Source organism: Procambarus clarkii, chromosome 4 (genome assembly GCF_040958095.1).
Source record: "Procambarus clarkii isolate CNS0578487 chromosome 4, FALCON_Pclarkii_2.0, whole genome shotgun sequence".
Classification (NCBI taxonomy): Eukaryota; Metazoa; Arthropoda; class Malacostraca; order Decapoda; family Cambaridae; genus Procambarus; species Procambarus clarkii.
Window position 1 is genome coordinate 6458429 of NC_091153.1, and position 24118 is coordinate 6482546.

General features: G+C 42.6%; 1 protein-coding gene across 1 annotated transcript; it reads right to left on the reverse strand.

The window, feature by feature from the left end:
- Positions 1 to 1616: 1616 nt before the first annotated feature.
- On the reverse strand, positions 1617 to 19582 carry LOC138370453 (TRIO and F-actin-binding protein-like). Its single transcript, XM_069334822.1, has 3 exons — positions 19060 to 19582; positions 14637 to 14876; positions 1617 to 1918 (listed from the first exon to the last, which is right to left on the reverse strand). The coding sequence occupies exons 1-3, from the start codon at positions 19580 to 19582 to the stop codon at positions 1617 to 1619; spliced, it is 1065 nt and encodes a 354-aa protein (XP_069190923.1).
- Between the last annotated feature and the right edge of the window lie 4536 nt (positions 19583 to 24118).

Genomic DNA, 24118 nt, shown 5'->3' on the forward strand with positions numbered 1-24118 from the left:
AGACTTTAAAACCTCTTGAAGAACCATTAAAACAACAGGTGGTCATATCTGAGAGCCATATTGGAAAGGGTTCATTAAAAACCTGCAGAGAACCTGCATAAGAAGTTTTTATGGATCATGGAACATTTTTTTGGAAACTAGAAAGTAAACTCCGCATATCAAAAAACTTCGCGATCATAAAATTCCTTCTGTGAAATTTTAATCCTCTGTGAGGCTCATAAAAAAACACCTGTGGGGACCATAACATTCCTTGAGAATCATAAAAAATGACCTTCGTGAATCAAAATACAATCTACGAGATCAAGAAATATATATATGGAGAACGTAAAACACCTCTCTTCTTGCTTGTCTATCTGTCTGACTGTCTCTGTCTGTCTCTCCCTGTCTCTGTCACTGTCTTTCTGTCTGTGTCTCTATCTCTCTCTGTCTTTCTCTCTCTGTCTCTCTGTCTCTCTCTCTGTCTCTCTCTGTCTCTCTCTCTCTCTGTCTCTCTTTCTCTGTCTGTCTCTCTCTGTCTCTGTCTCTCTCTCTCTCTCTCTCTCTCTCTCTCTCTCTCTCTCTCTCTCTCTCTCTCTCTCTCTCTCTCTCTCTCTCTCTCTCTCTCTCTCTCTCTCTCTCTCTCTCTCTCTCTCTCTCTCTCTCTCTCTCTCTGTCTCTCTCTCTCTCTGTCTCTCTCTCTCTCTGTCTCTCTCTCTGTCTCTCTGTCTCTCTCTATCTGTCTGTCTGTCTGTCTCTCTCTCTCTCTCTCTCTCTCTCTCTCTCTCTCTCTCTCTCGTCTCTCTCTCTCTCTCTCTCGTCTCTCTCTCTGTCTCTCTGTCTCTCTCTCTCTCTCTCTCTCTCTCTCTCTCTCTCTCTCTCTCTCTCTCTCTCTCTCTCTCTCTCTCTCTCTCTCTCTCTCTCTCTCTCTCTCTCTCTCTCTCTCCTCTCTCTCTCTCTCTCTCTCTGTCTCTCTGTCTCTCTGTCTCTCTCTCTCTCTCTCTCTCAAAGCCTGAACACTTTCGTGCATAATTTAACACATTCTCATTACCATTTGTAATGGTGCAGACACTGTATAATATACACAACTAATGAAAGTTAAAGCTACTGAACTGCTGACACATGCATTATAAAAGTACAGCGACGATAAAAGGTTCCTGGTCCGCTGTAATGTGATCACCTGGTAATGAGGTACAGTGGCTTCCTGTAGTCTAATTGACTTTTAATTATATAAACAGGATCATTTTAAACTGTATCCGGAAACTATTTCAGTAATATCAAGTCATTAGAACTATTCATATTAAAAGTATTCCAGTAATATCAAGTCATTAGAACTATTCATATTACTATTAGAACTATTCATTAGAACTATTCATATCATAGAATTAAAAGCTTTTGATTGTGATATTACAGATTGTATTATATTCCTACTCTAAAATCTCTTACGAGGATTTTCAGACAAAAGTTAAATCTTTTGAATTTCTAGCAGAATATTTTTATTTCTAAATTCATAATATTTTTAAGCTTATCTAATATAGCAACAAGACAAACTTTACTTGGTACTGTTTAAATAACTGACCAATCTCTCGTGGGTGCTGTCATTGAGAGGGTAAGAACTATCACTCGAAAGGCTTGGAGTGCTATTTCCTTGGACGGCTATCACTTGAAGAGCTATCACTTGAAGAGCTATCACTTGAAGAGCTATCACTTGAAGAGCTATCACTTGAAGAGCTATCACATGAAGAGCTATCACTTGAAGAGCTATCACTTGAAGAGCTATCATTTGAAGAGCTATCACTTGAAGAGCTATCACTTGAAGAGCTATCACTTGAAGAGCTATCACTTGAAGAGCTATCACTTGAAGAGCTATCACTCGAAAGGCAATCATTCAGAGGGCTCTCTCTCGGAGAGCAATTGCTCTGAGGGCTATCCTCACCTTTTCCTAAATAAAAAGTAAATCGTAAATATTCTCTTATCTAAACGCTGTATTTCAATTGACTAAAAGAACTCTAAGAACATTTGATGAGTTTCACTACTGCTAGTGTGTAGCAATTCATGTTTTGTCACTGCAAATCATCAATGAAACTAACATTCAACAAAACATGAAATCATTAGAATAAACAATTTTAAACCCCCATTCATAAATTTTGGACTAAATATACACAGATCTTTAAGATCAAATTTAATAAAATTATTGATTTCATAACATTATATCTGTGCTTAGAGTAGCAATGAACATTTGACTGTTAATTACCAAGTTTTCAATGTATATGAGATATAGGGTAAAATTCTATCTCAATTATTTTAAGAAAGTGGAGATTTCTTCCTTTAACTCTTACTAATATGAATGTGATCATATCTTGCGTCTTGATCATTCAGTTTGGCTAAATGTTTTAATTCTAAACATGATAGCAATGACATTAAACATGATAGCTGGATGTCAGATGTTGATAGCTTGCATGCTGGCTGACCAGAATCTGCATGCTGGAAGATCGTGATGTACGATAAGCAGGCTGTCAGACTGTGGGACGTGATCTGCAGCCTGAAAGATCTTGTCTCACAACCTGGAACACCGTATCTTGCATACTGGAAGACCTTTGCTGACTTACTGGACGTCAGACGTCATGATTGACATCTTGGAAGATCAACATCCTTCAAAATCTTCCATGTGGAGGAAGTATCAAGTCCTGATGATGTCCTCAGAGGCTCCCAGATCTCCCCTTCTCTCTCTCTCTCTCTCTCTCTCTCTCTCTCTCTCTCTCTCTCTCTCTCTCTCTCTCTCTCTCTCTCTCTCTCTCTCTCTCTCTCTCTCTCTCTCTCTCTCTCTCTCTCTCTCTCTCTCTCTCTCTCTCTCTCTCTCTCTCTCTCTCTCTCTCTCTCTCTCTCTCTCTCTCTCTCTCTCTCTCTCTCTCTCTCTCTCTCTCTCTCTCTCTCTCTCTCTCTCTCTCTCTCTCTCTCTCTCTCTCTCTCTCTCTCTCTCTCTCTCTCTCTCTCTCTCTCTCTCTCTCTCTCTCTCTCTCTCTCTCTCTCTCTCTCTCTCTCTCTCTCTCTCTCTCTCTCTCTCTCTCTCTTCCCCCCCTCGCAGCACTACCCTTCACAAGCTCCTCAACACCCTGAGAATTAAATTAGGTTCACATTGGTTTACTCAATATCATTGACACATTTCTAATTATTCGCATGCAGTCATTGTAGAGTCAAATACAGTAAATAAAACCACAATAAAAGACCCTGTAAACACAACATACAAAATAAAATCAATATTGCTACTCAACACTCTTCACAATCAACTCACAATCACAGAATAACAGCTCAGTGCAAATTATTCACACGAGGAAAGCTGAAAATATTAACATCATGTCATAAACATAATTATATCGAGGACAAATTGATGTTTGGAAACTTAACAGAAAGGGCAATATTGGAGGGAGGGAAGGTGGGAAAGAGAGGGATGATGGGAGAGAAGGAAGGGGGATGGGAGGGGGATGGAAGGGAAGGGTTAATATGATTGAACTAAAACAAGTTTCATTCAGTAACTTCGGGTTTATTTAAACTGTTTTAAGTGCATCAGAATAACCCAATTGTTAAATTACTCGGATCAATACGCGGTCCATGACACGGACGTGGGTCACTAATATCTCTGAGCTGTTGTACCAATTGGGGGGAAAGTCTAAAATCCCAGTTGGGTAGCGGTTAGTTGTTTCGGGAATCTTTCCTTATTAATATTACTCATAGCAAAGTGGATAGAGCTTCTATCTCTTACTCGTGAGGTAGGTGGTTCGAGTCTCATAATACCCCAGGTGATTGAAAAAAAAATTGAGCCTTATATATTTATATATATTTCATTGCTTAACAAGAACAGAAGACATATTCTCCCAGCTGAAAAAAAATAATTTCGAAATCTTTCTTATTATTATACTCTAGTCTTTCTGTAGGTCTTTGAAGCTTGTGTAGGCTTACAAGACCCTTTACCTAATTACGGAACTTAGTTTTTTACATGTTTATTAAAATTAATACTATGTAACATTAAGGGGGAATGTCTGTTCCTGTTGAAACATGGCTGACTTCACAAAAGTTAGCATTTGGCACCTCTGAAATGTCCAAATATATAACACTAACTACAGGTGTAAATTTCTCCTGGACATTCTTTCTGAACCGCTGTAAAGTTGTGTATTTTTAATTTGCGTCGCTTTAGAGCAGGAATACAGAGTCAAGGAATGCTTTGAGGGTACGAGGGAGCGAAAGAATGTTTAATTCAACCCAAAGAATTCCTCTGTTTTCAGTTGCGTTTCCGAGGCAAGGTTATTATATCTAAACCTGAACTAGCTCACGAGCATAGAGCTCGGTCCCGCAGTTACTTTCTCCAGGGTGTTCGTAGTCTCGCAGTTGATCACTTTCTTCTGTCAGGTCACTTTCTCTTGGAACGCGGAGACGTTGATCCTGGGAATCACCGCAAGGTGGACACTTTCTCTCAGTTGGCTACTTTCTATACGCATTAGTTCACTGAGCCATACTTCATGCCTTCCTCTGAGGCTTCAAGCCTTTCTCTGATAATGCTGCGTCACCTTTGTTTACTGATGACGTCAGAGAGAGAGAGGGAGGGGTTAGGGAATTATGAGGGGAAAGCGCCAAGCCATTACGACTATAGAGCACTTGGAAAGGGTCAGGATTAGGATTTGGGACGGGACGAGGGGAGCTAATTATCCAACTGGGAGCTGTTGTTAGAGGAACTGGTGACAAAATCTGTTGTATCTAAATCCTGTTGTATCTAACCCACTGTGAAGCATATTATAGAATAAATAGGTTCTTGCAAATCATTGTATTAAGGTTGTATTGATGGTAGACGACCCCAAATAGGTTATTTAGTTTTCAGGTGTGTCCAAGCCTGCCTCTCGGACGAGTCACATATGCAGCACATACACCTGGAAATGTAAGACAAACATGACTGCAGTCTGCTGGTGTGAAGCCTCAGCTGGGTGGTGTTGACGTCGTCAGCTGAGACACCTTTGGCGGAGAGTGATGGGGCCGTGGCAAGTGATGGGGCAGGGGAGTGAGTGAAGGAGGAGAGTGATGGAGCAGGCGGGAATCAGAGTGATGGCCACCCACCATCACAAGGGAGTGAGACCCACAAGAACGCTGATAATACCATTGAAGGGTTTCTGGACCTCACGACGGAGAGTTCAGTGTGGAAAAAAAACCCTTCCTAATGGGGTTCAGACGTCGCCCCGTCATTCACATTGTGCTTCGCTGCTCCCCATTGGTTGTCCCCTATTCCCCTTGTTTTCCCTCTAACTACCTTTTTCTCCATTTTCATTCACCCTTCGGATTACCCGAGACTCCCTATTGTTCCCGCCCCTGATGCATTACACCTTTTATCTACTGGAAAGTAATTTTAATAGTATCTTTTCAGCGCCTTGTTAATTATTCCCTTTGTATCAAGGTTGATCTTTTGTTTCCCTGTATCTTTATCAGACCTTGTAGGTAAGCGTGAGACACCCAGGTCTGATGTGTACCTACAAGGTAGACATTTGCCTCACTTGGACCAGCATCAAAGTCCACTTGTAAACAATGTCTATGGAGAGATACGGTGGGTAATTGTGAGAAGGTTATCAATTGAGGCTGTTAACTCTGTTATCACCTAAAGCTGTTATCACCTACTCCAGCAGATGCTGACATGATGCTTACTTGATGCTGTCCTCTCCAGCATATGAAGATGACGATCCCAGCCTCCCTCACAGAAACATCTTTTTCATCTCACTGAGCAATCCACAAGGGCCGTGATGAGGATTCGAACCTGCGTCCGGGAGCATCCTATATTTTCCAACACAATGCATTCTTTCATCTTTAATTATTTTTGCTTCTCGGTAATCTTTTATCTCTGTTTTCTTTTTCACATTCATTTTCTCTGTCATATTTTTTTTAACTCACTGATTTTTCTTTATTCTTTTTTATTTTTCTCTGTTTTTTTGTACCACTATTTATTTTTTTTATTTTTTAACTCGCTATTTTGTTCTGTGAAGCTTATTTTCCTCTCTCTCTCTCTCTCTCTCTCTCTCTCTCTCTCTCTCTCTCTCTCTCTCTCTCTCTCTCTCTCTCTCTCTCTCTCTCTCTCTCTCTCTCTCTCTCTCTCTCTCTCTCTCTCTCTCTCTCTCTCTCTCTCTCTCTGTCTTGTTCCTTTATTTCTGTGGCTAGTTTTGTTATTGTTCTCTCTCTCTCTCTCTCTCTCTCTCTCTCTCTCTCTCTCTCTCTCTCTCTCTCTCTCTCTCTCTCTCTCTCTCTCTCTCTCTCTCTCTCTCTCTCTCTCTCTCTCTCTCTCTCTCTCCGTCATAGCAAGTTATGTCGCTGTAGCAATCGTCATATCTAATATGTTTTCGAGCTGTAGTAACGAGGTCAGTTTAAGTGCTCGTTACGGAACTTGACTGTAATGGAGATCAGGCGAGCACGAAGGCTTAACGAGGGTGCCACCGGTCAAACTAGTAATTGCAGTAAGGTAATTGCCAGTTACGAGCTTCGTAATATTTGGGTAAGTGTGTTTTGGGTCCGTTTCGTACACACACGTGTACGAAAATTTACATGTATATTTTCCTCGTGTTCACAGCTCAGTTATATACGAATTGATTTTTTTTTTGGTATAACTCATTTGATTTTGATTTAAAATTTACATGATCTTTTGTCATTGTAATACTTGCGTTCTCACTCACTATGGCGACTTGTTCACTCATAGGATGAGTGACGCTGCCCAATACTTTCACTATGGCGACGTGTTCACTCATAGGGTGAGTGACGCTGGCCAATACCGTTTCTATGGCGACGTGTTCACTCACAAGATGAGTAACGCTGCCCAATACCGTCACTATGGTGGTGTGTTCACTCACAGGATGAGTGACCCTGCCCAATAAACTCATCCTCCGGGGCTAAATAAATCAACACACAATTCAACATACATTTATCACATAATTATTCGGACATAGAGAAATAAACAGTTAAAATAGCCAGCTAATAAATAATTTTTAGTGAGAGAAAAATTCCATAAATAAAATACAAGCCATAGCATGATCATTAAAGCTTATTTTGACAATATTTTGTTGCATATATGCATGATCACTGCGTAAAAAATACCCGAGGAGATGGCTAACGCCGAATTTGCAGTACGTCAAATTGGCTGTCAACATGATTATAAACGGGAACTGGACGTCAGAGGATAAAGGGGGGCCGAGGTGTTTACGACTCTCTCAGATAACGAGGGACTAAGATCTTGGAGCCACTGAGAGCTCTGACTCTCAGAGTAAGAGCTCTGACTCTCAGAGTAAGAGCTCCGACTCTCAGCCATTATAATGTTATCTGCAGCAGACTCGCTCCTTCAACTCATTACAGAAACACATTCAACACCAGCACAGTGTGTGAGGCTCCTGCCAGGGTGGCAGACGGGAGAGCTTTCATGATTTAAGAATTAATTAAGTGTTACTTGGGTGAATAATTAGTACTAATAGGCAATAAAGAGTGTCTCAGTTAACTGTTATATTAATAAGGTCATTATATTCTCCCGCTCAGTTGTAAATACCTCACACGAGGCTTTATTACGTAGTTAACTAGAGTGTGACGTTAGAGTAATGCTGGCTTTATTAATATTATAATATAGATAATCTGTTACTCTAAGACTCTCTAAGAACTAAATTACTCTAAACTCTCTGGGCCTAAGAACTAGACTCCTATCTGAACAAATCCACAAGGGCCGTGATGAGGATTCGAACCTGCGTCCGGGAGCATCCCAGACAATATCAATAAATATCAGCCTTTCCTGATATTTTGGAGGACCTAGAGATATGTATTGGTAGTGAACCTCTAGGAACAGAACAGAGGTTCATGGTGGACACACATGATTGTATAAGGGGAGAGTTTGAATGTTTATTGGCATGTAAGACACAGTGTAATGTGAGAGATTGATTTCTTCTTTTGTTGGGGGGATAATTATATTGATGTTTCTGGTGTTTCAGCCCGAGCTGAGTTTCATATACTTTTAGGGCTGAGGATACAGTATTGTTGTGACAGGATTTCAGCCCCATGTAGTTAGGGAGTAGTAAGTGGTAAGCCAAGAGTTGAGCAGCCACTTGCTATGAACGGTTGGTGAAGCCAGGATATGATATTGGAATGCTACCAGGTTGTAGCAGTTTAGAGTGTTGTATGATAATGTTCTATTTTATGTCATTATGTATGTTTTCTTTGTATATTAAATATATATGTTAGCTGGCTTTTGCTCTTGTCCTAGCGAGGTTTATCAGAAAGCAGGAGAGAGAGAGAGAGGGTCACGGCTGAGGACAGAGTGGCAGAAGATACTAATTCACGAAAGGGGGATTTAAGAGATCATTCCAAACAAGGAGAGAGTGGGGAGTCACGGCGGCTCGAGTAGGGTGTATACACATGACAACGAGGCCAGTGTTGGAGCCGCACCCCTAAATATGTGATGCTGAACCCCCTCTCCAAGATAATGAGGCGTACAGGATGATCTCTCAGGTAAATTACCAGCCCTCCAGTATCCATTGTTGGTCGACCGACGGTAGCGAAAGTGTGGCTGCCGAGGTCGGTTGATTGTTTCTTCAGGGAGTGGTTGGGGACGTCCGCCTGTACGCAAGTAACAGTCTGGTGAAACAAGCAGAGCTCTCTTTTGGAGGTATTAAGTCTCAAAATCCCCAACCCCATTAGGGCAGAACACTCGACACCATTAATGACCCAACCACACACGCACCATTAATGACCCAACCACACACCAATGACCCAACCACACACGCACCACAGTCCACCACAACCACGGACATCTACCCTTGCTGCACCAGACTCTTGAGTCTGGTAATAATGGGCGTCACTGAGCCCATCGTCCATTAACAAAATTAAATCTATTTAGACCCGGAATTCCCTCTTGCGTCGCGCCTGTGACTGAATCACCGCCATTAACCGGGTAAACGAGGCTGTGATCGCTCTAATAACTTGTGGCAGGCTACGAGTTTTCCCGCCCACTGGCTCTACTCTCCCCCTGGATAATGTAGTGAAAGATGGCTGTCTTTAAGTTGATAAATAAGATAATAATGCCTTGAGAAACTGATTAAGATAAGCTTCGTTTTTTGTCGCTTCATATTTTCTCTCTACAGTTTCTCTTTTTTTTGTATCTGTGTTGTTGATTTGTTCTTTGTCTCGTTTGCTTGTTGTGATTGCTTTCGGGGTGTTCTACTCTGTTGCACATGGTGTAGTGGATGAGAATGATTGTGTTTCGAATGCTTGTAGGTTAGAGAGCCAGCTCCTAAACTTCGTTTTCTTGTTTCAATATAAGAACAAAAGAACGTAATATATTGATTGATTGATGAAGATGAAGCCACCCAAAAGGTGGCACGGGCATGAATAGCCCGTAAGTGGTGGCCCTTTTGAGCCATTACCAGTATCAAGAGCTGATACTGGAGATCTGTGGAGGTGCGACTGCACCCTGCGTGATGGGAGATGTCTCCCTTCATGAACGTAATAACATAAGAACTTAAAAACATAAGAATAGATGAGTTCTCCTATTTAGAGGTATCTGAAGGTTCCTATCTAAACTTCTCCTATTTATACATTATTACATTCATATATATGTGTAATCTTTGCTTGAAGGACTCCAACGATCCTCCGGTTGTCGTGTTCCCTGGTTAAAGGTTCCACAAGTCATTGACCCCATTTCCAAACCTGTATTTACCCAGGTCTTTGCTTAATCTAAACTTATCCAATTTGTATCCATTGTGTTTATTTCTATTTTATGCTGACTATTCAAAGCTTTATTTGTATACCCTTTCATTCACGTCCATATGTCATATTATATCACTTCGCCTTTAATACAAGCTTTACTCACAATATATATATATATATATATATATATATATATATATATATATATATATATATATATATGTATATATATATATATATATATATATATATATATATATATATATATATATATATATATATATATATATGTAATATATATACGTAATATATGTAATATATATATGTAATATATATATATATGTAATATATATACATATATATATGTATATATATACATATATATATGTAATATAATCTCTCTTCATAAGTTTTCTTACTGCTAGGGTTTTTATGCGTAGGATTTCCTGTTATGTGTAGGATTTGAAATGTGTAGATATATTCCCCAAGCCGGACTCAGTGACAGGATCTTATCTTGAGATGATTTCAAGGCTTTAGTGTCCCCGCGGCCCGGTCCTCGACCAGGCCTCCACCCCCAGGAAGCAGCCCGTGACAGCTGACTAACTCTCAGGTACCTATTTACTGCTAGGTAACAGGGCCATCAGGGTTAAAGAAACTCTGCCCATTGTTTCTCGCCTGGCGCCTGGGATTGAACCCGGGACTGCAAGATCATGCGTCCAGTGTTCTGTCCGCTCAGCCACCGGCTCCCCACAGGGAAATAAGGACGTCCTTATTTCCTTCCTTCCTTCCTTTAAATAATAAATACGGAAATAAGGATTTACTTTAATAGTTTGTTCTCTTGTTATTCCCCGTGAGGCTCGTGTGGAGGCTCACTATAGACCCTCAGGCCTTTTCTTAGACCTTCTGATCCTGCTAGATGGCAGAGCCTTATCCCCTCTGGTTTGAATAGGTCCACATTCGACCAATCTCGGGGTGTAGTTTTCTAATGTGAAAAGATGAACTACTATTACATTGGCAGTATTGCATAGGGTGAGCCTTGGAGTCATCACCCACTCACACAGTGTCATAACTCACTCACATGGTGTCATAACTCACTCACACAGTGTCATAACTCACTCACATGGTGTCAATAACTCACTCACACAGTGTCAATAACTCACTCACATGGTGTCATAACTCACTCACACAATGTCATAACTCACTCACATGGTGTCATAACTCACTCACACAGTGTCATAACTCACTCACATGGTGTCAATAACTCACTCACATGGTGTCAATAACTCACTCACATGGTGTCATAACTCACTCACACAGTGTCATAACTCACTCACATGGTGTCATTGCCATTCTCATGACCATGCCACCCTAAAATTCATAAAACTTTGTTCTGGATCGATTTTCAGCAACTCTGAATCGAACCACATTATATATAATTTTGTATCAATCCTCGTATTTACTTGGTGATATTGTGGCCATGAGGTCTGCATGATCTGGAGCAGCAAGCCATGTCTGGGCAACCCCTTCTCTTAAAATAACGTCACTTTTCCCTCGTATGCGCGCTTTGGCCAAAAACTGACGTAATTTGAAATGAAATCGGCTCACGAAAGTCATTTGCTGTCCCGTTTTCTGTTTGAGTCCTCTGGCTTACTCGGTTAGGTTAAGGGAGAGGAAACCTTCAATTAACGTTTGTCATGACGTTTTGAAACCTTAGGAGAACTTCTTGCTCCTCCTTACCCACCAGAGAATCCTTAACTTGCTGTTTTGGAAAAAAAAAATAGTTTCATTTATATTTAATTTTCAAATTACGTCTATTTTCGGCAATAGGGACAAACGGCCAAATTTAGACGTAATTTACAAGAGGACGTAATTTACAAGAGGACAGGGTAAATATCTACCAAACTGATACAACTGTTTTGGAATACCCAATCGTGATTGTTCCAACGAGGCAGACCTCTCCTCTTATTTGTTTTATTAAGGCTACTCTATTCCCCAGTCGCAGCTAGCAGTGACATAACAGATATAAAACTATCACTGAGACAGTTCTCGTGCTCATTTCACCGAACATTCGTGCAGGCAATTGGGAATTTGTATATTATCATGTTCACCTTTAAGAAAACTCTTAAACTTATTTAGGTCAGCAACAAAAGCTCTCTGGAAGTTTGGGTGCGCTCTGGGGAGGAGTCGTCCCCGGCTGTAGTAACTTGAGAATGAGGCATACTAAAGGCGGTCATAACAGGAAGGTGCCCGGACAAGCTGTCACTATCGCTGAGGATAATTTAACTGCTAATTGGCTCGGTTAAATCCTCATCGATGAGAACATTGTTAAAATGAGACATTCCTCTCCAGTCCCCATAACAAAAAAATAAAGTCAAATTGAAATTCATCGCCGATGGCTTGATCATATAAACGTTCAGTTCCTATGAAAAGAAAAGTTCGTTCCTATGTTTTAAGAAAATCAGCTAATGCGATTTTGTCATATAAGATTAACATTAAAATGTCACCTCTTCCATTAAATGATTAACATGATATGAATTACCAAACTGAAAAAATTCAGGTAAGACATCATGCTATACCATACTATACTATACTCATTAATGCTGGTGAAACAAGCCCCAACTTGTGATCAAATATTGTCAAGCTCCGAGATATATTCGGCCTCATATGGCAGTCATAACGTAATCTTTTCACTACATATTGTTATACCACAGGATAGCAATTCCCCCATAGCAACTCCCTCGCCCTGAGTAGTCATCAAACATTTCATTACCTGCATTGTACCTGGAGAGCCTCTTTCCCCTTTACGCTAAAGATTTAGATATCCTACTCTAAGGCATTAGAGGTGTCTCCATTCCTTTCCTCCGTCCCATCCCAAATCCTTATCCTGACCCCTTCTAAGTGCTATAAAGTCGTAGTGGCTGATAGCTTTCTTCCTTCCTGTTTACTTTACACATTATGTACAGCTTTATTGTAAACTTCTTTATGGTTTCACTACCATTGAATTATTTAGCCCTTGAGATTTTATGTTTCTCCTGTGTGGCAGAATTCACAGAGAGAAGTCCATTTGATTACTGAAATTCGTGACAATTTTCAGCATTCAGATTGTTCATATGTCCCTGATATACAGAGGGCTGACCTGCCCTGTGGTACAGAGGGCTGACCTGCCCTGTGGTACAGAGGGCTGACCTGCCCTGTGGTACAGAGGGCTGACCTGCCCTGTGGTACAGAGGGCTGACCTACCCTGTGGTACAGAGGGCTGACCTGCCCTGTGGTACAGAGGGCTGACCTGGCCCGGGCCACAGAGACCTGACCTGGCCCGGGCCACAGAGGGCTGACCTGGCCCGGGGCACAGAGGGCTGACCTGGCCCGGGGCACAGAGCGATCATCTGAAAGCATGATGACGCAAGCAAAAGCCGACATAGAAATAAACATAAACAGGTAATTAAATATGTAAATAATATGCAAATTTCATTTATATATTGCCTGATATACAAATGTTCATAAGGTACTGGAAACAATAGTTTCCAAAAGTAATTAGCTCAGGAATGTGGTTTATGGATTTTCAGAGCAATTAGCGTGAACTACTCATTGCATTATGAGTTCATTAACATAATGCACTGTGTGGTATTAGCATAGTTTTATGTGTATAATGTGTATATGACCAGAGGGCCAGTCTCTGTCACCTTAACGAAGATATTAAACCTTCGTTTGAATGGAGGTGAGATTTAGAAATATTTAACGAGGTTAAATGATTGAGTGAAAATGTGGTGTTTTAACATGTTAAAAACAGTCGTGCTAGTGTTGCCATCGCTGTCTGGTGACAGTGTTGTCAGAAAGTAACACTTAGTGGGCCAGCCAGAGGCTTAGGGGCCCATGCAGGAATATATAAAAAATATGTTACCACCACTTCAGTGGTAAACTTTGAATAGCCCTGACCAAAAATAGAGAGATTCAGTCTTCCTTGAGTTCTCAGTACTATATCAGGGATGCAAATGATACACTGTTTTCGTCTGCAGTTTTCACTTGTCAGAGGTCACCATGCAGCTCCTGGTCCACCAAGAAGCAACATTTGTCACCGCCAGTATTGACCCCGGTCACAGCCTCCTCAGTGTTTTATATATCGAGACGAAATCACAAATCCTTTAACCCTTAAATGGCGCAATACATACATATCCGTAGGGAGTAAATGTCACGGAATGGCGCATATCGTACATATACGATTGAGGGTCTCGCGCACGATTTTAATCTGGAAATGTGGTATACAGGACCCTCAGAGCGCTGCTGTGCGCAGCTTCAGAACCTTTCTGATACTTTTCTCTCAGGTTCTGGCCGTTGCGAACCCCTCAATAACCCAACAGTTGCAAAGGTTCTCACAGAGAGCGCCATTGGCCGGTGCTCACAGGAGTTGGACCTCAAGAGAGCGCCTGATAGCATTACGTCTGACGCATGGGCTTTCACGCTGAGGCATGGCACTTTCACGCTACGTCTGACGCATGGCCTTTCACGCTACGTCTGACGCATGACCTTTCACACTACGTCTGACGCATGGCCTTTCACACTACGTCTGACGCATGGCCTTTCACGCTACGTCTGACGCATGACCTTTCACACTACGTCTGACGCATGGCCTTTCACACTACGTCTGACGCATGGCCTTTCACGCTACGTCTGACGCATGGGCTTTCACGCTACGTCTGACGCATGGACTTTCACTTCACGTTCTCGACCTCATCGATAATTGGTTGACTTGTCACCTCTCGACCAATCACAACTCGCGATAATACCACTTGTCTCCGTTAGCTTAGATTTGATATGTTAAAAACAAGTGTCATCAGAGTTTCATTGATCATTTACGGCACTAAAAATATAGATTTTGTTCACATAGAGGATAAAGCACTCATGATTTCGGAAGGAATTGCATCCCCCAACTAAGAAGACTGTTCCTTAGTGGCTACCTTTGGTGGGTTGGGCATAGGGAATAGGTGTGACAGGGAAGTTCTCTTCTTCTGTCTCTTTCTCTACTACTTCTGTCTCTTTCTCTACTACTTCTGTCTCTTTCTCTAGTACTTCTGTCTCTTTCTCTAGTACTTCTGTCTCTTTCTCTACTACTTCTGTCTCTTTCTCTAGTACTTCTGTCTCTTTCTCTAGTACTTCTGTCTCTTTCTCTAGTACTTCTGTCTCTTTCTCTACTACTTCTGTCTCTTTACTACTTCTGTCTCTTTCTCTACTACTTCTGTCTCTTTCTCTACTACTTCTGTCTCTTTCTCTACTACTTCTGTCTCTTTCTCTACTTCTCCCGTCTCACTCTTCACCTCTTCCCTCTCACCATCCGCCTTGTAACCTCCCTTTTTCTTTCATTTTCCAAAATGAATTATGAACTAGCTTGCATTTCACTTTCTGCCAAACTTTATCTCATATTCGAATCATTTATTCTGTCTCTAAAGAAACAAATCCCCCCCCCCCCAGTCATTATTCCCAAGAGTCATTATCACCCCAGAGTCATTATCCCTCAGAGTCATTATCACCCCAGAGTCATTATCACCCGAGAGTCATTATCCCCAGAGTCATTATCCTCCAGAGTCATTATCACCCCAGAGTCATTATCACCCCAGAGTCATTATCCCTCAGAGTCATTACACAATGTTAGACTTTGGAACTCCACAAAACACCTCCAGAATCAACAGTAGGGAAAGAGAAACTCCTGATACGGTGACTTGTATAATTAGTACGAATGTATTATTAATTTATTCTTATACAAGAGAATACAGTAGGTTGTGAGAGGAGTCTCTTCGCTAAGCCAGAAATAACATCCATTTTTAATGTATTTTAAATTACAGTGTCAATAGTTAATTTTAATCTGAGAAATATATCTAGTGACTGAGGAATACAGTGAGTAATTTAAGAGTTAACATTATTACTGTAAATAAAATGAATAAATGTGGAATTTATTAATAATTTTGAAAGTTATCAAAAAATATACTCTTTTTCTAAATCACATTTATTGATAGGGGTATAACCCAAATTTTAATCATTGATGGATAAAATATGTTGGATAAGAGGTCAATATTTACCTCTGGTCCTATGATTATCACATATTTACAGGTGTCACCCCTTATTAATCACAGGCATTCAGCCAGACTCGTTGGATCAATTGGTTATCACTGTTCCTACCTAAATCCCCCTTCTTGGATCTGTTATCATCTCAATGGGACCAGTTATCAACTATAACCCTATGGGCTAAAATGCACCACCTGTTTACTGTCCCAAATTGCAGTTTGTTGACTTTAATGGAACTTAATGAATACTTTGCAAAAGATGATTAACTTCAGGGAAGTTAATATATCCTCATAAAGTATATTTGATGCACCATCATTTTGCGTATAAGTTTAAGTATAGTGTATAATATATGCAGTTTAAACATGGTGTTTAATGCGATCCCTTCTGAAGATGTATTAATATACGAAAGTACTTAAGGAAATTTCTGTTTCAATTCTTCCTCCGTGGTCTGACAATTTTAATTTCTGTTGTTTTAGTCTGTTAATTTTCGTGATTTACACACATAGTGTATAATATGTGCAGTTTAAGGATAGTGTATAATATGTGCAGTTTAAGCAAAGTGTATAATAAATGCAGTTTAAACATAGTGTATAATATGTGCAGTTTAAACATAGTGTATAATAAATGCAGTTTAAACATAATGTATAATATGTGCAGTTTAAGGATAGTGTATATTATGTGCAGTTTAAGCAAAGTGTATAATATAACAAATACTGCTTACAACGCATTCACTTTTAAAAACTGAAAGATCCTCATTGAGTTTCAGTCGAATGGGTGACTCCGTCGGTTTTATCATAGTGACTATTGCCTGTGGTTTGGTATTAGCATATAAAGAGGAATTTTGGGCTGTGTTCACATCGAATTCTGATGCGATATTTGGCTTCAATTACTGTAATGCTTGTTTTAAGTAGGCTTCCTAGGATATAAAAGTTCATTTTATCGAGTTATTTTCTTTGAATTGGTCTGATTTGTTATTTGATGAATATTAGTTTCGGTTTAATTGTTTTTAATGAATAATGAAGTGCAATCGCTAATTGGTTTCAATACGATTTATTCATTCGGTTCAGTGACATTATGAGTTGATTTATTTTTTGTTTATTTTGCCCCAATGGGCGAGTTTATTGGGCAGCGTCACTCATCCTGTGAGTGGACACACCACCATAGTGACAGTATTGGGCAGCACCACTCATCCTGTGAGTGGACACACCGCCATAGTGACAGTATTGGGCAGCACCACTCATCCTGTGAGTGGACACACCGCCATAGTGACAGTATTGGGCAGCGCCACTCATCCTGTGAGTGGACACACCACCATAGTGACAGTATTGGGCAGCACCACTCATCCTGTGAGTGGACACACCACCATAGTGACAGTATTGGGCAGCGCCACTCATCCTGTGAGTGGACACACCGCCATAGTGACAGTAATGGGCAGCACCACTCATCCTGTGAGTGTACACACCACCATAGCAGCATGTACAACACTCCCCAATAGGAAGAAAACCCGCTGGGTTGTTCATCAGTGTCATGAATTGATGTTATCCGACATCAATTCATCTGATGTCTGTCCACAGAGATTTATTCATTTATTTGATGAGAATATTATGAGTTCACCCCCATTTCCATTCGAGTCCCCCCTCACCCTTTTCATGTGAGTTTACCCCTCTTCCTACGTGAGTCTTCCCCTTTTCCGAATGAGTCCACCTCCTCCTCCTCCTCCTCCTCCTTAGATGAGTTTCTCCCCGTCTCAACTTCTCCCCATGCATCCTCGCTTCTCTAATCCTTGCTTCTTGAGACGCCTTGCTTGCTGGCCCCGGGAAGGTGATAATCCTCTCATTTCCGGCGCGACGGAAAGTGTTCCTGCCGTAGTTGGAAAGAGAGAGAGAGAGAGAGAAATAGAGAGACAGAGAGACAGAGACAGACAACTGACAGATAGACAGAGCGATGGTCGTGGGGGGTTGAGGGAGCGTCATCACTGAAAAATAAAAACATGTTGATCAAAACAGTAAAAATAAATTAATACATTGTATAATATACCATTGATAATCTCGCTCGTCAGTATATAATACAGTTTACAATACTAGATTTTCAGTCATCACTTTGTGGTAATCCCACATGGCAATAACATTCATTTGGTTACACACAGAGATCACACTACCGTGATGCATCAAATGAACAAACCCACAAGGGCCGTGACGAGGATTCGAACCTGCGTCCGGGAACATCCCAGACACTGCCTTAATCGACTGAGCTACGACAGGGTAAAAGGGTTGAAACCGAAGTTCAACTGAACTTACTGGATCCCGTAGCACCACCCTGCACCCGAGCTATGCCAATAGGCCGTTCTCCCTATTTTTTTCTTACCCTGTCGTAGCTCAATCGATTAAGGCAGTGTCTGGGATGTTCCCAGACGCAGGTTCGAATCCTCATCACGGCCCTTGTGGATTTGTTTACATTCATTTGGTTATCGTATTGTTCGTCCATTTAACTCCTCACATTACCCACTACAGTCATTCCTCAACTCGCAGGTTCACAGTAGCTATCTTGTTCTCAAGGTCACTCCCCAGAAAATATACATATTTTCCATCTTAACTTTCCGTCGCTAGCCGGAGCGGAGCAACAACAATGGCTTCACTCACTTTCCCAACTCGAGTTTCCCACAGAAACACCTTAAATGTTAATAAGTTTTTTATTTTTCCCCCTTCCACCATTCCCCCTTTCCTCCCTTTCCACTCTGCAACACCATTCCTCTATTTCCTCTCTTCACTGTTCATTCTTTCATTGTATATATGAATTACTATCCGTCCCTCCCTCCACCCTTCTATCCCCTTTAATTCCTCCTCTCTATTCCTTCCCCCCTTTTCTACTATCCTCCCCATTCCTCCCTTCCATCCCCTGTTCCAGCGAGCCTGCCACAGCTCGTCCTGTGTGACGCGGGAGAAGAATATTAGGTTAACAGCCGTCCTTCACAGTCGTTGAAGAGGCACAGAGTAGCCAGGGAACGGGCCATGTCGCCTGTTGTGTCTCCTACTGTGTCGTACTGTGTCGTACTGTGTCGTACTGTGTCGTATTGTGTCGTCCTGTGTCGCACTGTGTCGTACTGTGTCGTATTGTGTCGTACTGTGTCGTACTGTGTCGTCCTGTGTCGTACTGTGTCGTACTGTGTCGTCCTGTGTCGTGCTGTGTCGTGCTGTCTCCTACTGTGTCGTACTATGTCGTCCTGTGTCGTGCTGTGTCGTACTGTGTCGTACTGTGTCGCACTGTGTCGCACTGTGTCGCACTATGTCGTCCTGTGTCGTACTGTGTCGTCCTGTGTCGTACTGTGTCGTCCTGTGTCGTACTGTGTCGTACTGTGTCGTACTATGTCGTTCTGTGTCGTTCTGTGTCGTCCTGTGTCGTCCTGTGTCGTACTATGTCGTACTGTGTCGTACTGTGTCGTTCTGTGTCGTCCTGTGTCGTCCTGTGTCGTACTGTGTCGTACTGTGTCGTACTGTGTCGTACTGTGTCGCACTGTGTCGTGCTGTGTCGCACTGTGTCGTGCTGTGTCGTGCAGTATCGTACTGTGTCGTACTGTGTCGTACTGTGTCGCACTGTGTCGTACTGTGTCGTACTGTGTCGCACTGTGTCGTGCTGTGTCGCACTGTGTCGTGCTGTGTCGTGCTGTATCGTACTGTGTCGTACTGTGTCGTACTGTGTCGCACTGTGTCGCACTGTGTCGTACTGTGTCGTCCTGCTGACTAGTGCGGAGTCTTGCTTGTCTTTCTTCTTCAATCCTCCTCCTTTTCCCTAATTCCCTTCTTCCTCTTTTTTTCTCTCCTTGTGTGTGTGTACTTTCCCGTCTCATCCTATTCCTTTTTTCGTCTCCTTGTCGTCCTCCTCCTCGTCCTCCTCCTCGTCCTCTGCTCGTCCTCCTCGTCCTCTGCTCGTCCTCCTCCTCGTCCTTGGTAACCTAACCAATAATTGCTCGGAGGGAGAGGTTACAGAAGTAATGTTTCTTTGCGTATATGTGAGAGATATTGGCGGAAAGGAGAGAGGGAGGAAGCGATGGAATGAAAGAGAGGGAGGGAGGGAGTGATGGAGCGGGGAGAGAGGAGGAGAGAGGGAAGGAAAGAGAGAGGGATAGAAGAGAGGCGTGACAGGAGAAAAGGATTGAGTGAGGAATGGATGGACAGGCCCCAAGGCTGCCATCCTGGCCTTCGGCTGTGAGTGTAGAGGAGACAGAGAAGAGACGGGTGACGGAAGAGAGAGGTGACAGAAGAGAGAGAAGGAGGAGGAGGTAGAGGAATAGTGGCAAAGAGGGAGGGAAATAGTGAGAAGTTTCACACACTTATTTCCCCTTCTCCTTATCTCCTTTCAACTTCCTAATTCCTTTTTCTCATTGCTTCTCTCCCTCCTTCCTAACCAGTCTCTCCTCTCCCTTCCCCTCTCTACCTAGATTATTTACCTCCCTCCCCCCCATACCATCTACACCCTCTCTTCTTTCTCTATTTACCCCCTTCCTTCGCCTCGGCTGCCCCCTTTCCATCCCATCTCCCCCTTCCAGAACAGGAACTGGAAAAGAGCGAAACGAGAGAAGAATATTAGGTTTACTCAACGGCTCTCCCGGCCTCTCACCAGGGAGAGGAGAGTGAGAGATCTCACCCCAGACACACATGGGAGAGTGGATGGGTTATGATAGTTGCTTTATTCCCCCCTTTTTTGACTCTCCTTTTCCTCCTCCTCCTCTTCTTTCTCTATCTTCCTTTCCCTCATCTCATCTCCCAGCCTCCGGCTTCACTACATCTCATTAGCTCTAGATGGGTAGTTAAGGGCACTCTAATGGCAGCTGGTAGCGTGTTGCTTGTCGTACACTGGCGGGACTGGACTCGTGATGAACTCTCACTCTGTTTTGATGACTTGAAACATTGCTCTTGTTGCACATCTCTCTGTCTGTCTCTGTGTCACGCTCCCTGTCACACTTCCGTTACTTAACTTTCCTGTCACACTCCGTGTCACACTTTCCGTCACTCTGTTGCCCTGTCACACTTCCCGTTATTTAAGTCTCCCACCCTGTCACACTTCCGTTACTTAACTTTCCTGTCACACTCCCTGTCACACTCCTCACTTGCCTCTCTCTCTCTCACTTCCTGCTGTGTCCCACTCTCCCTGTCCGCTCATTCCTCTCCCCTCTCCCTCACAACACAAGAGCCCCTAGTAACCTTGTAGCAACACTCCCCTCACTAGGGACTGGAGTTAGTATGGGCCTCGCCCGTCTTGGTGAGGTAGGCAGGAGATACATGTGGATAGAGACAATGCAGACCTTCGTGTATATAATGAAATAAATGTTAATTTTAGTGTTTTGGTGTTTCCCATAACGTGTGAATATTCCTCAAAATGTCACGTTGTTGATATTTAAGGCGATGGTCTCGCTTCATGCAGGTCGGCGTTCAATTCCCGACCGTCCATAAGTGGTTGGGCACTATTCCTTTCCCACCGTCCCATCCCAAATCCTTATCCTGACTCCATCCCAGTGTTACATAGTCGAGATGGCTGGGCGCTTTTCCCCCTGATAGTTCCCTTCCCTTGCAATAGCGACAAAGCAATCTACATCAACTACAGTTGATGTAGATTCCTGATTGATGTAGTACATATTTTAAACATATTTATGTATTGTTAAATGGTTCTGTAATCTGATTTGAGTTGTAACTCTTGATATATTTGTTAGTGTAAATTGTTTGGTGGTTGACATTATCTACTTAACAATATGAGAAACTGTAGTTACCTATTGGCCCTTATGGGGCCGCTCCTATTTATATCCACCTGAACTTATTCATAAATATATAAAATATATGTCTAGCCTACGCTTGAAACAATCCATCAATTCCACGTCTATTAGTATGTAACCAGGTAATTGCTTCAGCAAATCATACACACTCACACACCAAGGTTGTAATGTGTGTGTGTGTGTGTACTACACCTATTTGTACTCACCTATTTGTGCTTGCGGGGGTTGAGCTTTGGCTCTTTGGTCCCGCCTCTCAACTGTCAATCAAGTGGTGTACAGATTCCTGAGCCTACTGGGCTCTATCATATCTACATTTGAAACTGTGTATGGAGTCAGCCTCCACCACATCACTGCCTAATGCATTCCAACCGTTAACTACTCTGACACTGAAAAAGTTCCTTCTAACGTCTCTGTGGCTCATGTGGGTACTCAGTTTCCACCTGTGTCCCCTTGTTCGCGCCCCACCAGTGTTGAATAGTTTATCCTTGTTTACCCGGTCGATTCCTCTGAGGATTTTGTAGGTTGTGAACATGTCTACCCTTACTCTTCTGTCTTCCAGTGTCGTAAGGTGCATTTCCCGCAGCCTTTCCTCGTAACTCATGCCTCTTAGTTCTGGAACTAGTCTAGTGGCATACCTTTGGACTTTTTCCAGCTTCGTCTTGTGCTTGACAAGGTACGGGCTCCTTCCTGGGCCGCATACTCCATATATACACATACTCCTGTGTGTGTGTGTGTGTGTGTGTGTGTGTGTGTGTGAGTATTGACATCAAAAGCACCTCTCAATACATCCTGTGTGTCCTCTCACATCTCATGTTGTGGCAACACTGCAAATACCAATCCAACAGAGGATTAATTTGCGTCCAGATGTTGGTACTTCTGCTCACCCCCCCCCCCACTAACTCGCTATTCCCTCTCCCACCCATCCCACATCTAGCAGACACCTTCCCTTGCTCCTCTTCCGTTTGATTCCCCCTCACACCAGAGAAAAATAGGGCAATAATGTAATTTATGGGTCGTGTTGTGCAATGCCATGATGCCAGGGAATAGGTTTCCCTTTGAGGTTGCAGACAAGGACGTATGTTTCCTCATGTTGGATAAATTATTCCTGCTGTTTTATGGACGATAATTTATATTTCAAGCTCTGACGTTCGCCACATTTGTGACTCCTCGCCACAGACGAGGAGTCACAATAACGTGGGTGAAGTATATTGACCAGACCACACACTTGAAAGTAAATGGACGACGACGTTTCGGTCCGTCCTGGAGCATTCTCAAGTCGAAATGTCGTCGTTCCTTCACTTTCTAGTGTGTGGTTTGGTCAATAGGAAAATTATATGTTTGTTTGTTGTAGATGTGTACTCGCTTAGTTGTGCTTGGGGGGGGGGGGGTTGAGCTCTGGCTCTTTGGTCCCGCCTGTGTGTGTATGTGTCAGTGTTTGCGTATGTATGCATATGAGTGCGTATGAGCATCAAGATAAACACATGCACATACACAAACCTCCGCTCACCTATCTCCCACACACACACACATATTCAAAACACACAAACACACACACACAGGACACTGCTCCTCAATCACACAGAACAGGAGAAACTAACACAAAACCTATACGCACTGCGCCCATCAATTCTCCCCCCCCCCCCTGTCACTACTCATATATCCCTTGTTGTCGCAGGTTTCTCATCACGCCATTACAGGGGCAAGATAACAACCCACAGAGAGACGCCGCACGTCAGGAGAGGCCAGAGATGAAGATACGATAGCGGAGGAAGCAAATGTTTGGGTACACGTCCTAGATCAATACAGCAGGAAGAGACATCATTCGCAATAACCCACTATGGCAATATCAACAAGACATTATTAACCACACAAAAATACAGATTCTCCATGTAAGGATTTTACAAAGGCGTTAGATAAGTGTAACAACGGAATCAAAATACATCAAATGAGGTTATCTTGAGGTTATCTTGAGATAATTTCGGGGCTTTAGTGTCCTTGCGGCCCGGTCCTCGACCAGGCCTCCACCCCCAGGAAGCAGCCCGTGACAGCTGACTAACACCCAGGTACCTATTTTACTGCTAGGTAACAGGGGTATAGAGTGAAAGAAACTTTGCCCATTGTTTCTCGCCGGCGCCTGGGATAGAACCCAGGATCACAGGATCACAAGTCCAGTGTGCTGTCCGCTCGGCCGACCGGCTCTCAAAGGTTCAAAGGAGGTCCAAAGAAATGGTAAACAAAGTAGAGATTTAGGAATAATAATTTAAGACGACCTGACCTTTAACTAACATGGCAGAGTTATCACCAGTCAGGAAAATAATTATAGGAACCTTTAAGAGCAGAGAGTCCAGCTGTAGGCAAGGAGTCACAATAACGTGGCTGAAGTATGTTGACCAGACCACACACTAGAAGGTGAAGGGACGACGACGTTTCGGTCCGTCCTGGACCATTCTCAAGTCGATTGTCCACCACATTGCTCCTTCTTTTGAAGTTAAGTGCACTCTTGCACTATATGAATGATAGACGTCCACTACGGGCTCACAATAGCCCGTGTTAAACAGAACGTTATGTTCCGAGTACCTGAATCTGACACAACAACATGAATGATAGTGTCTTCCA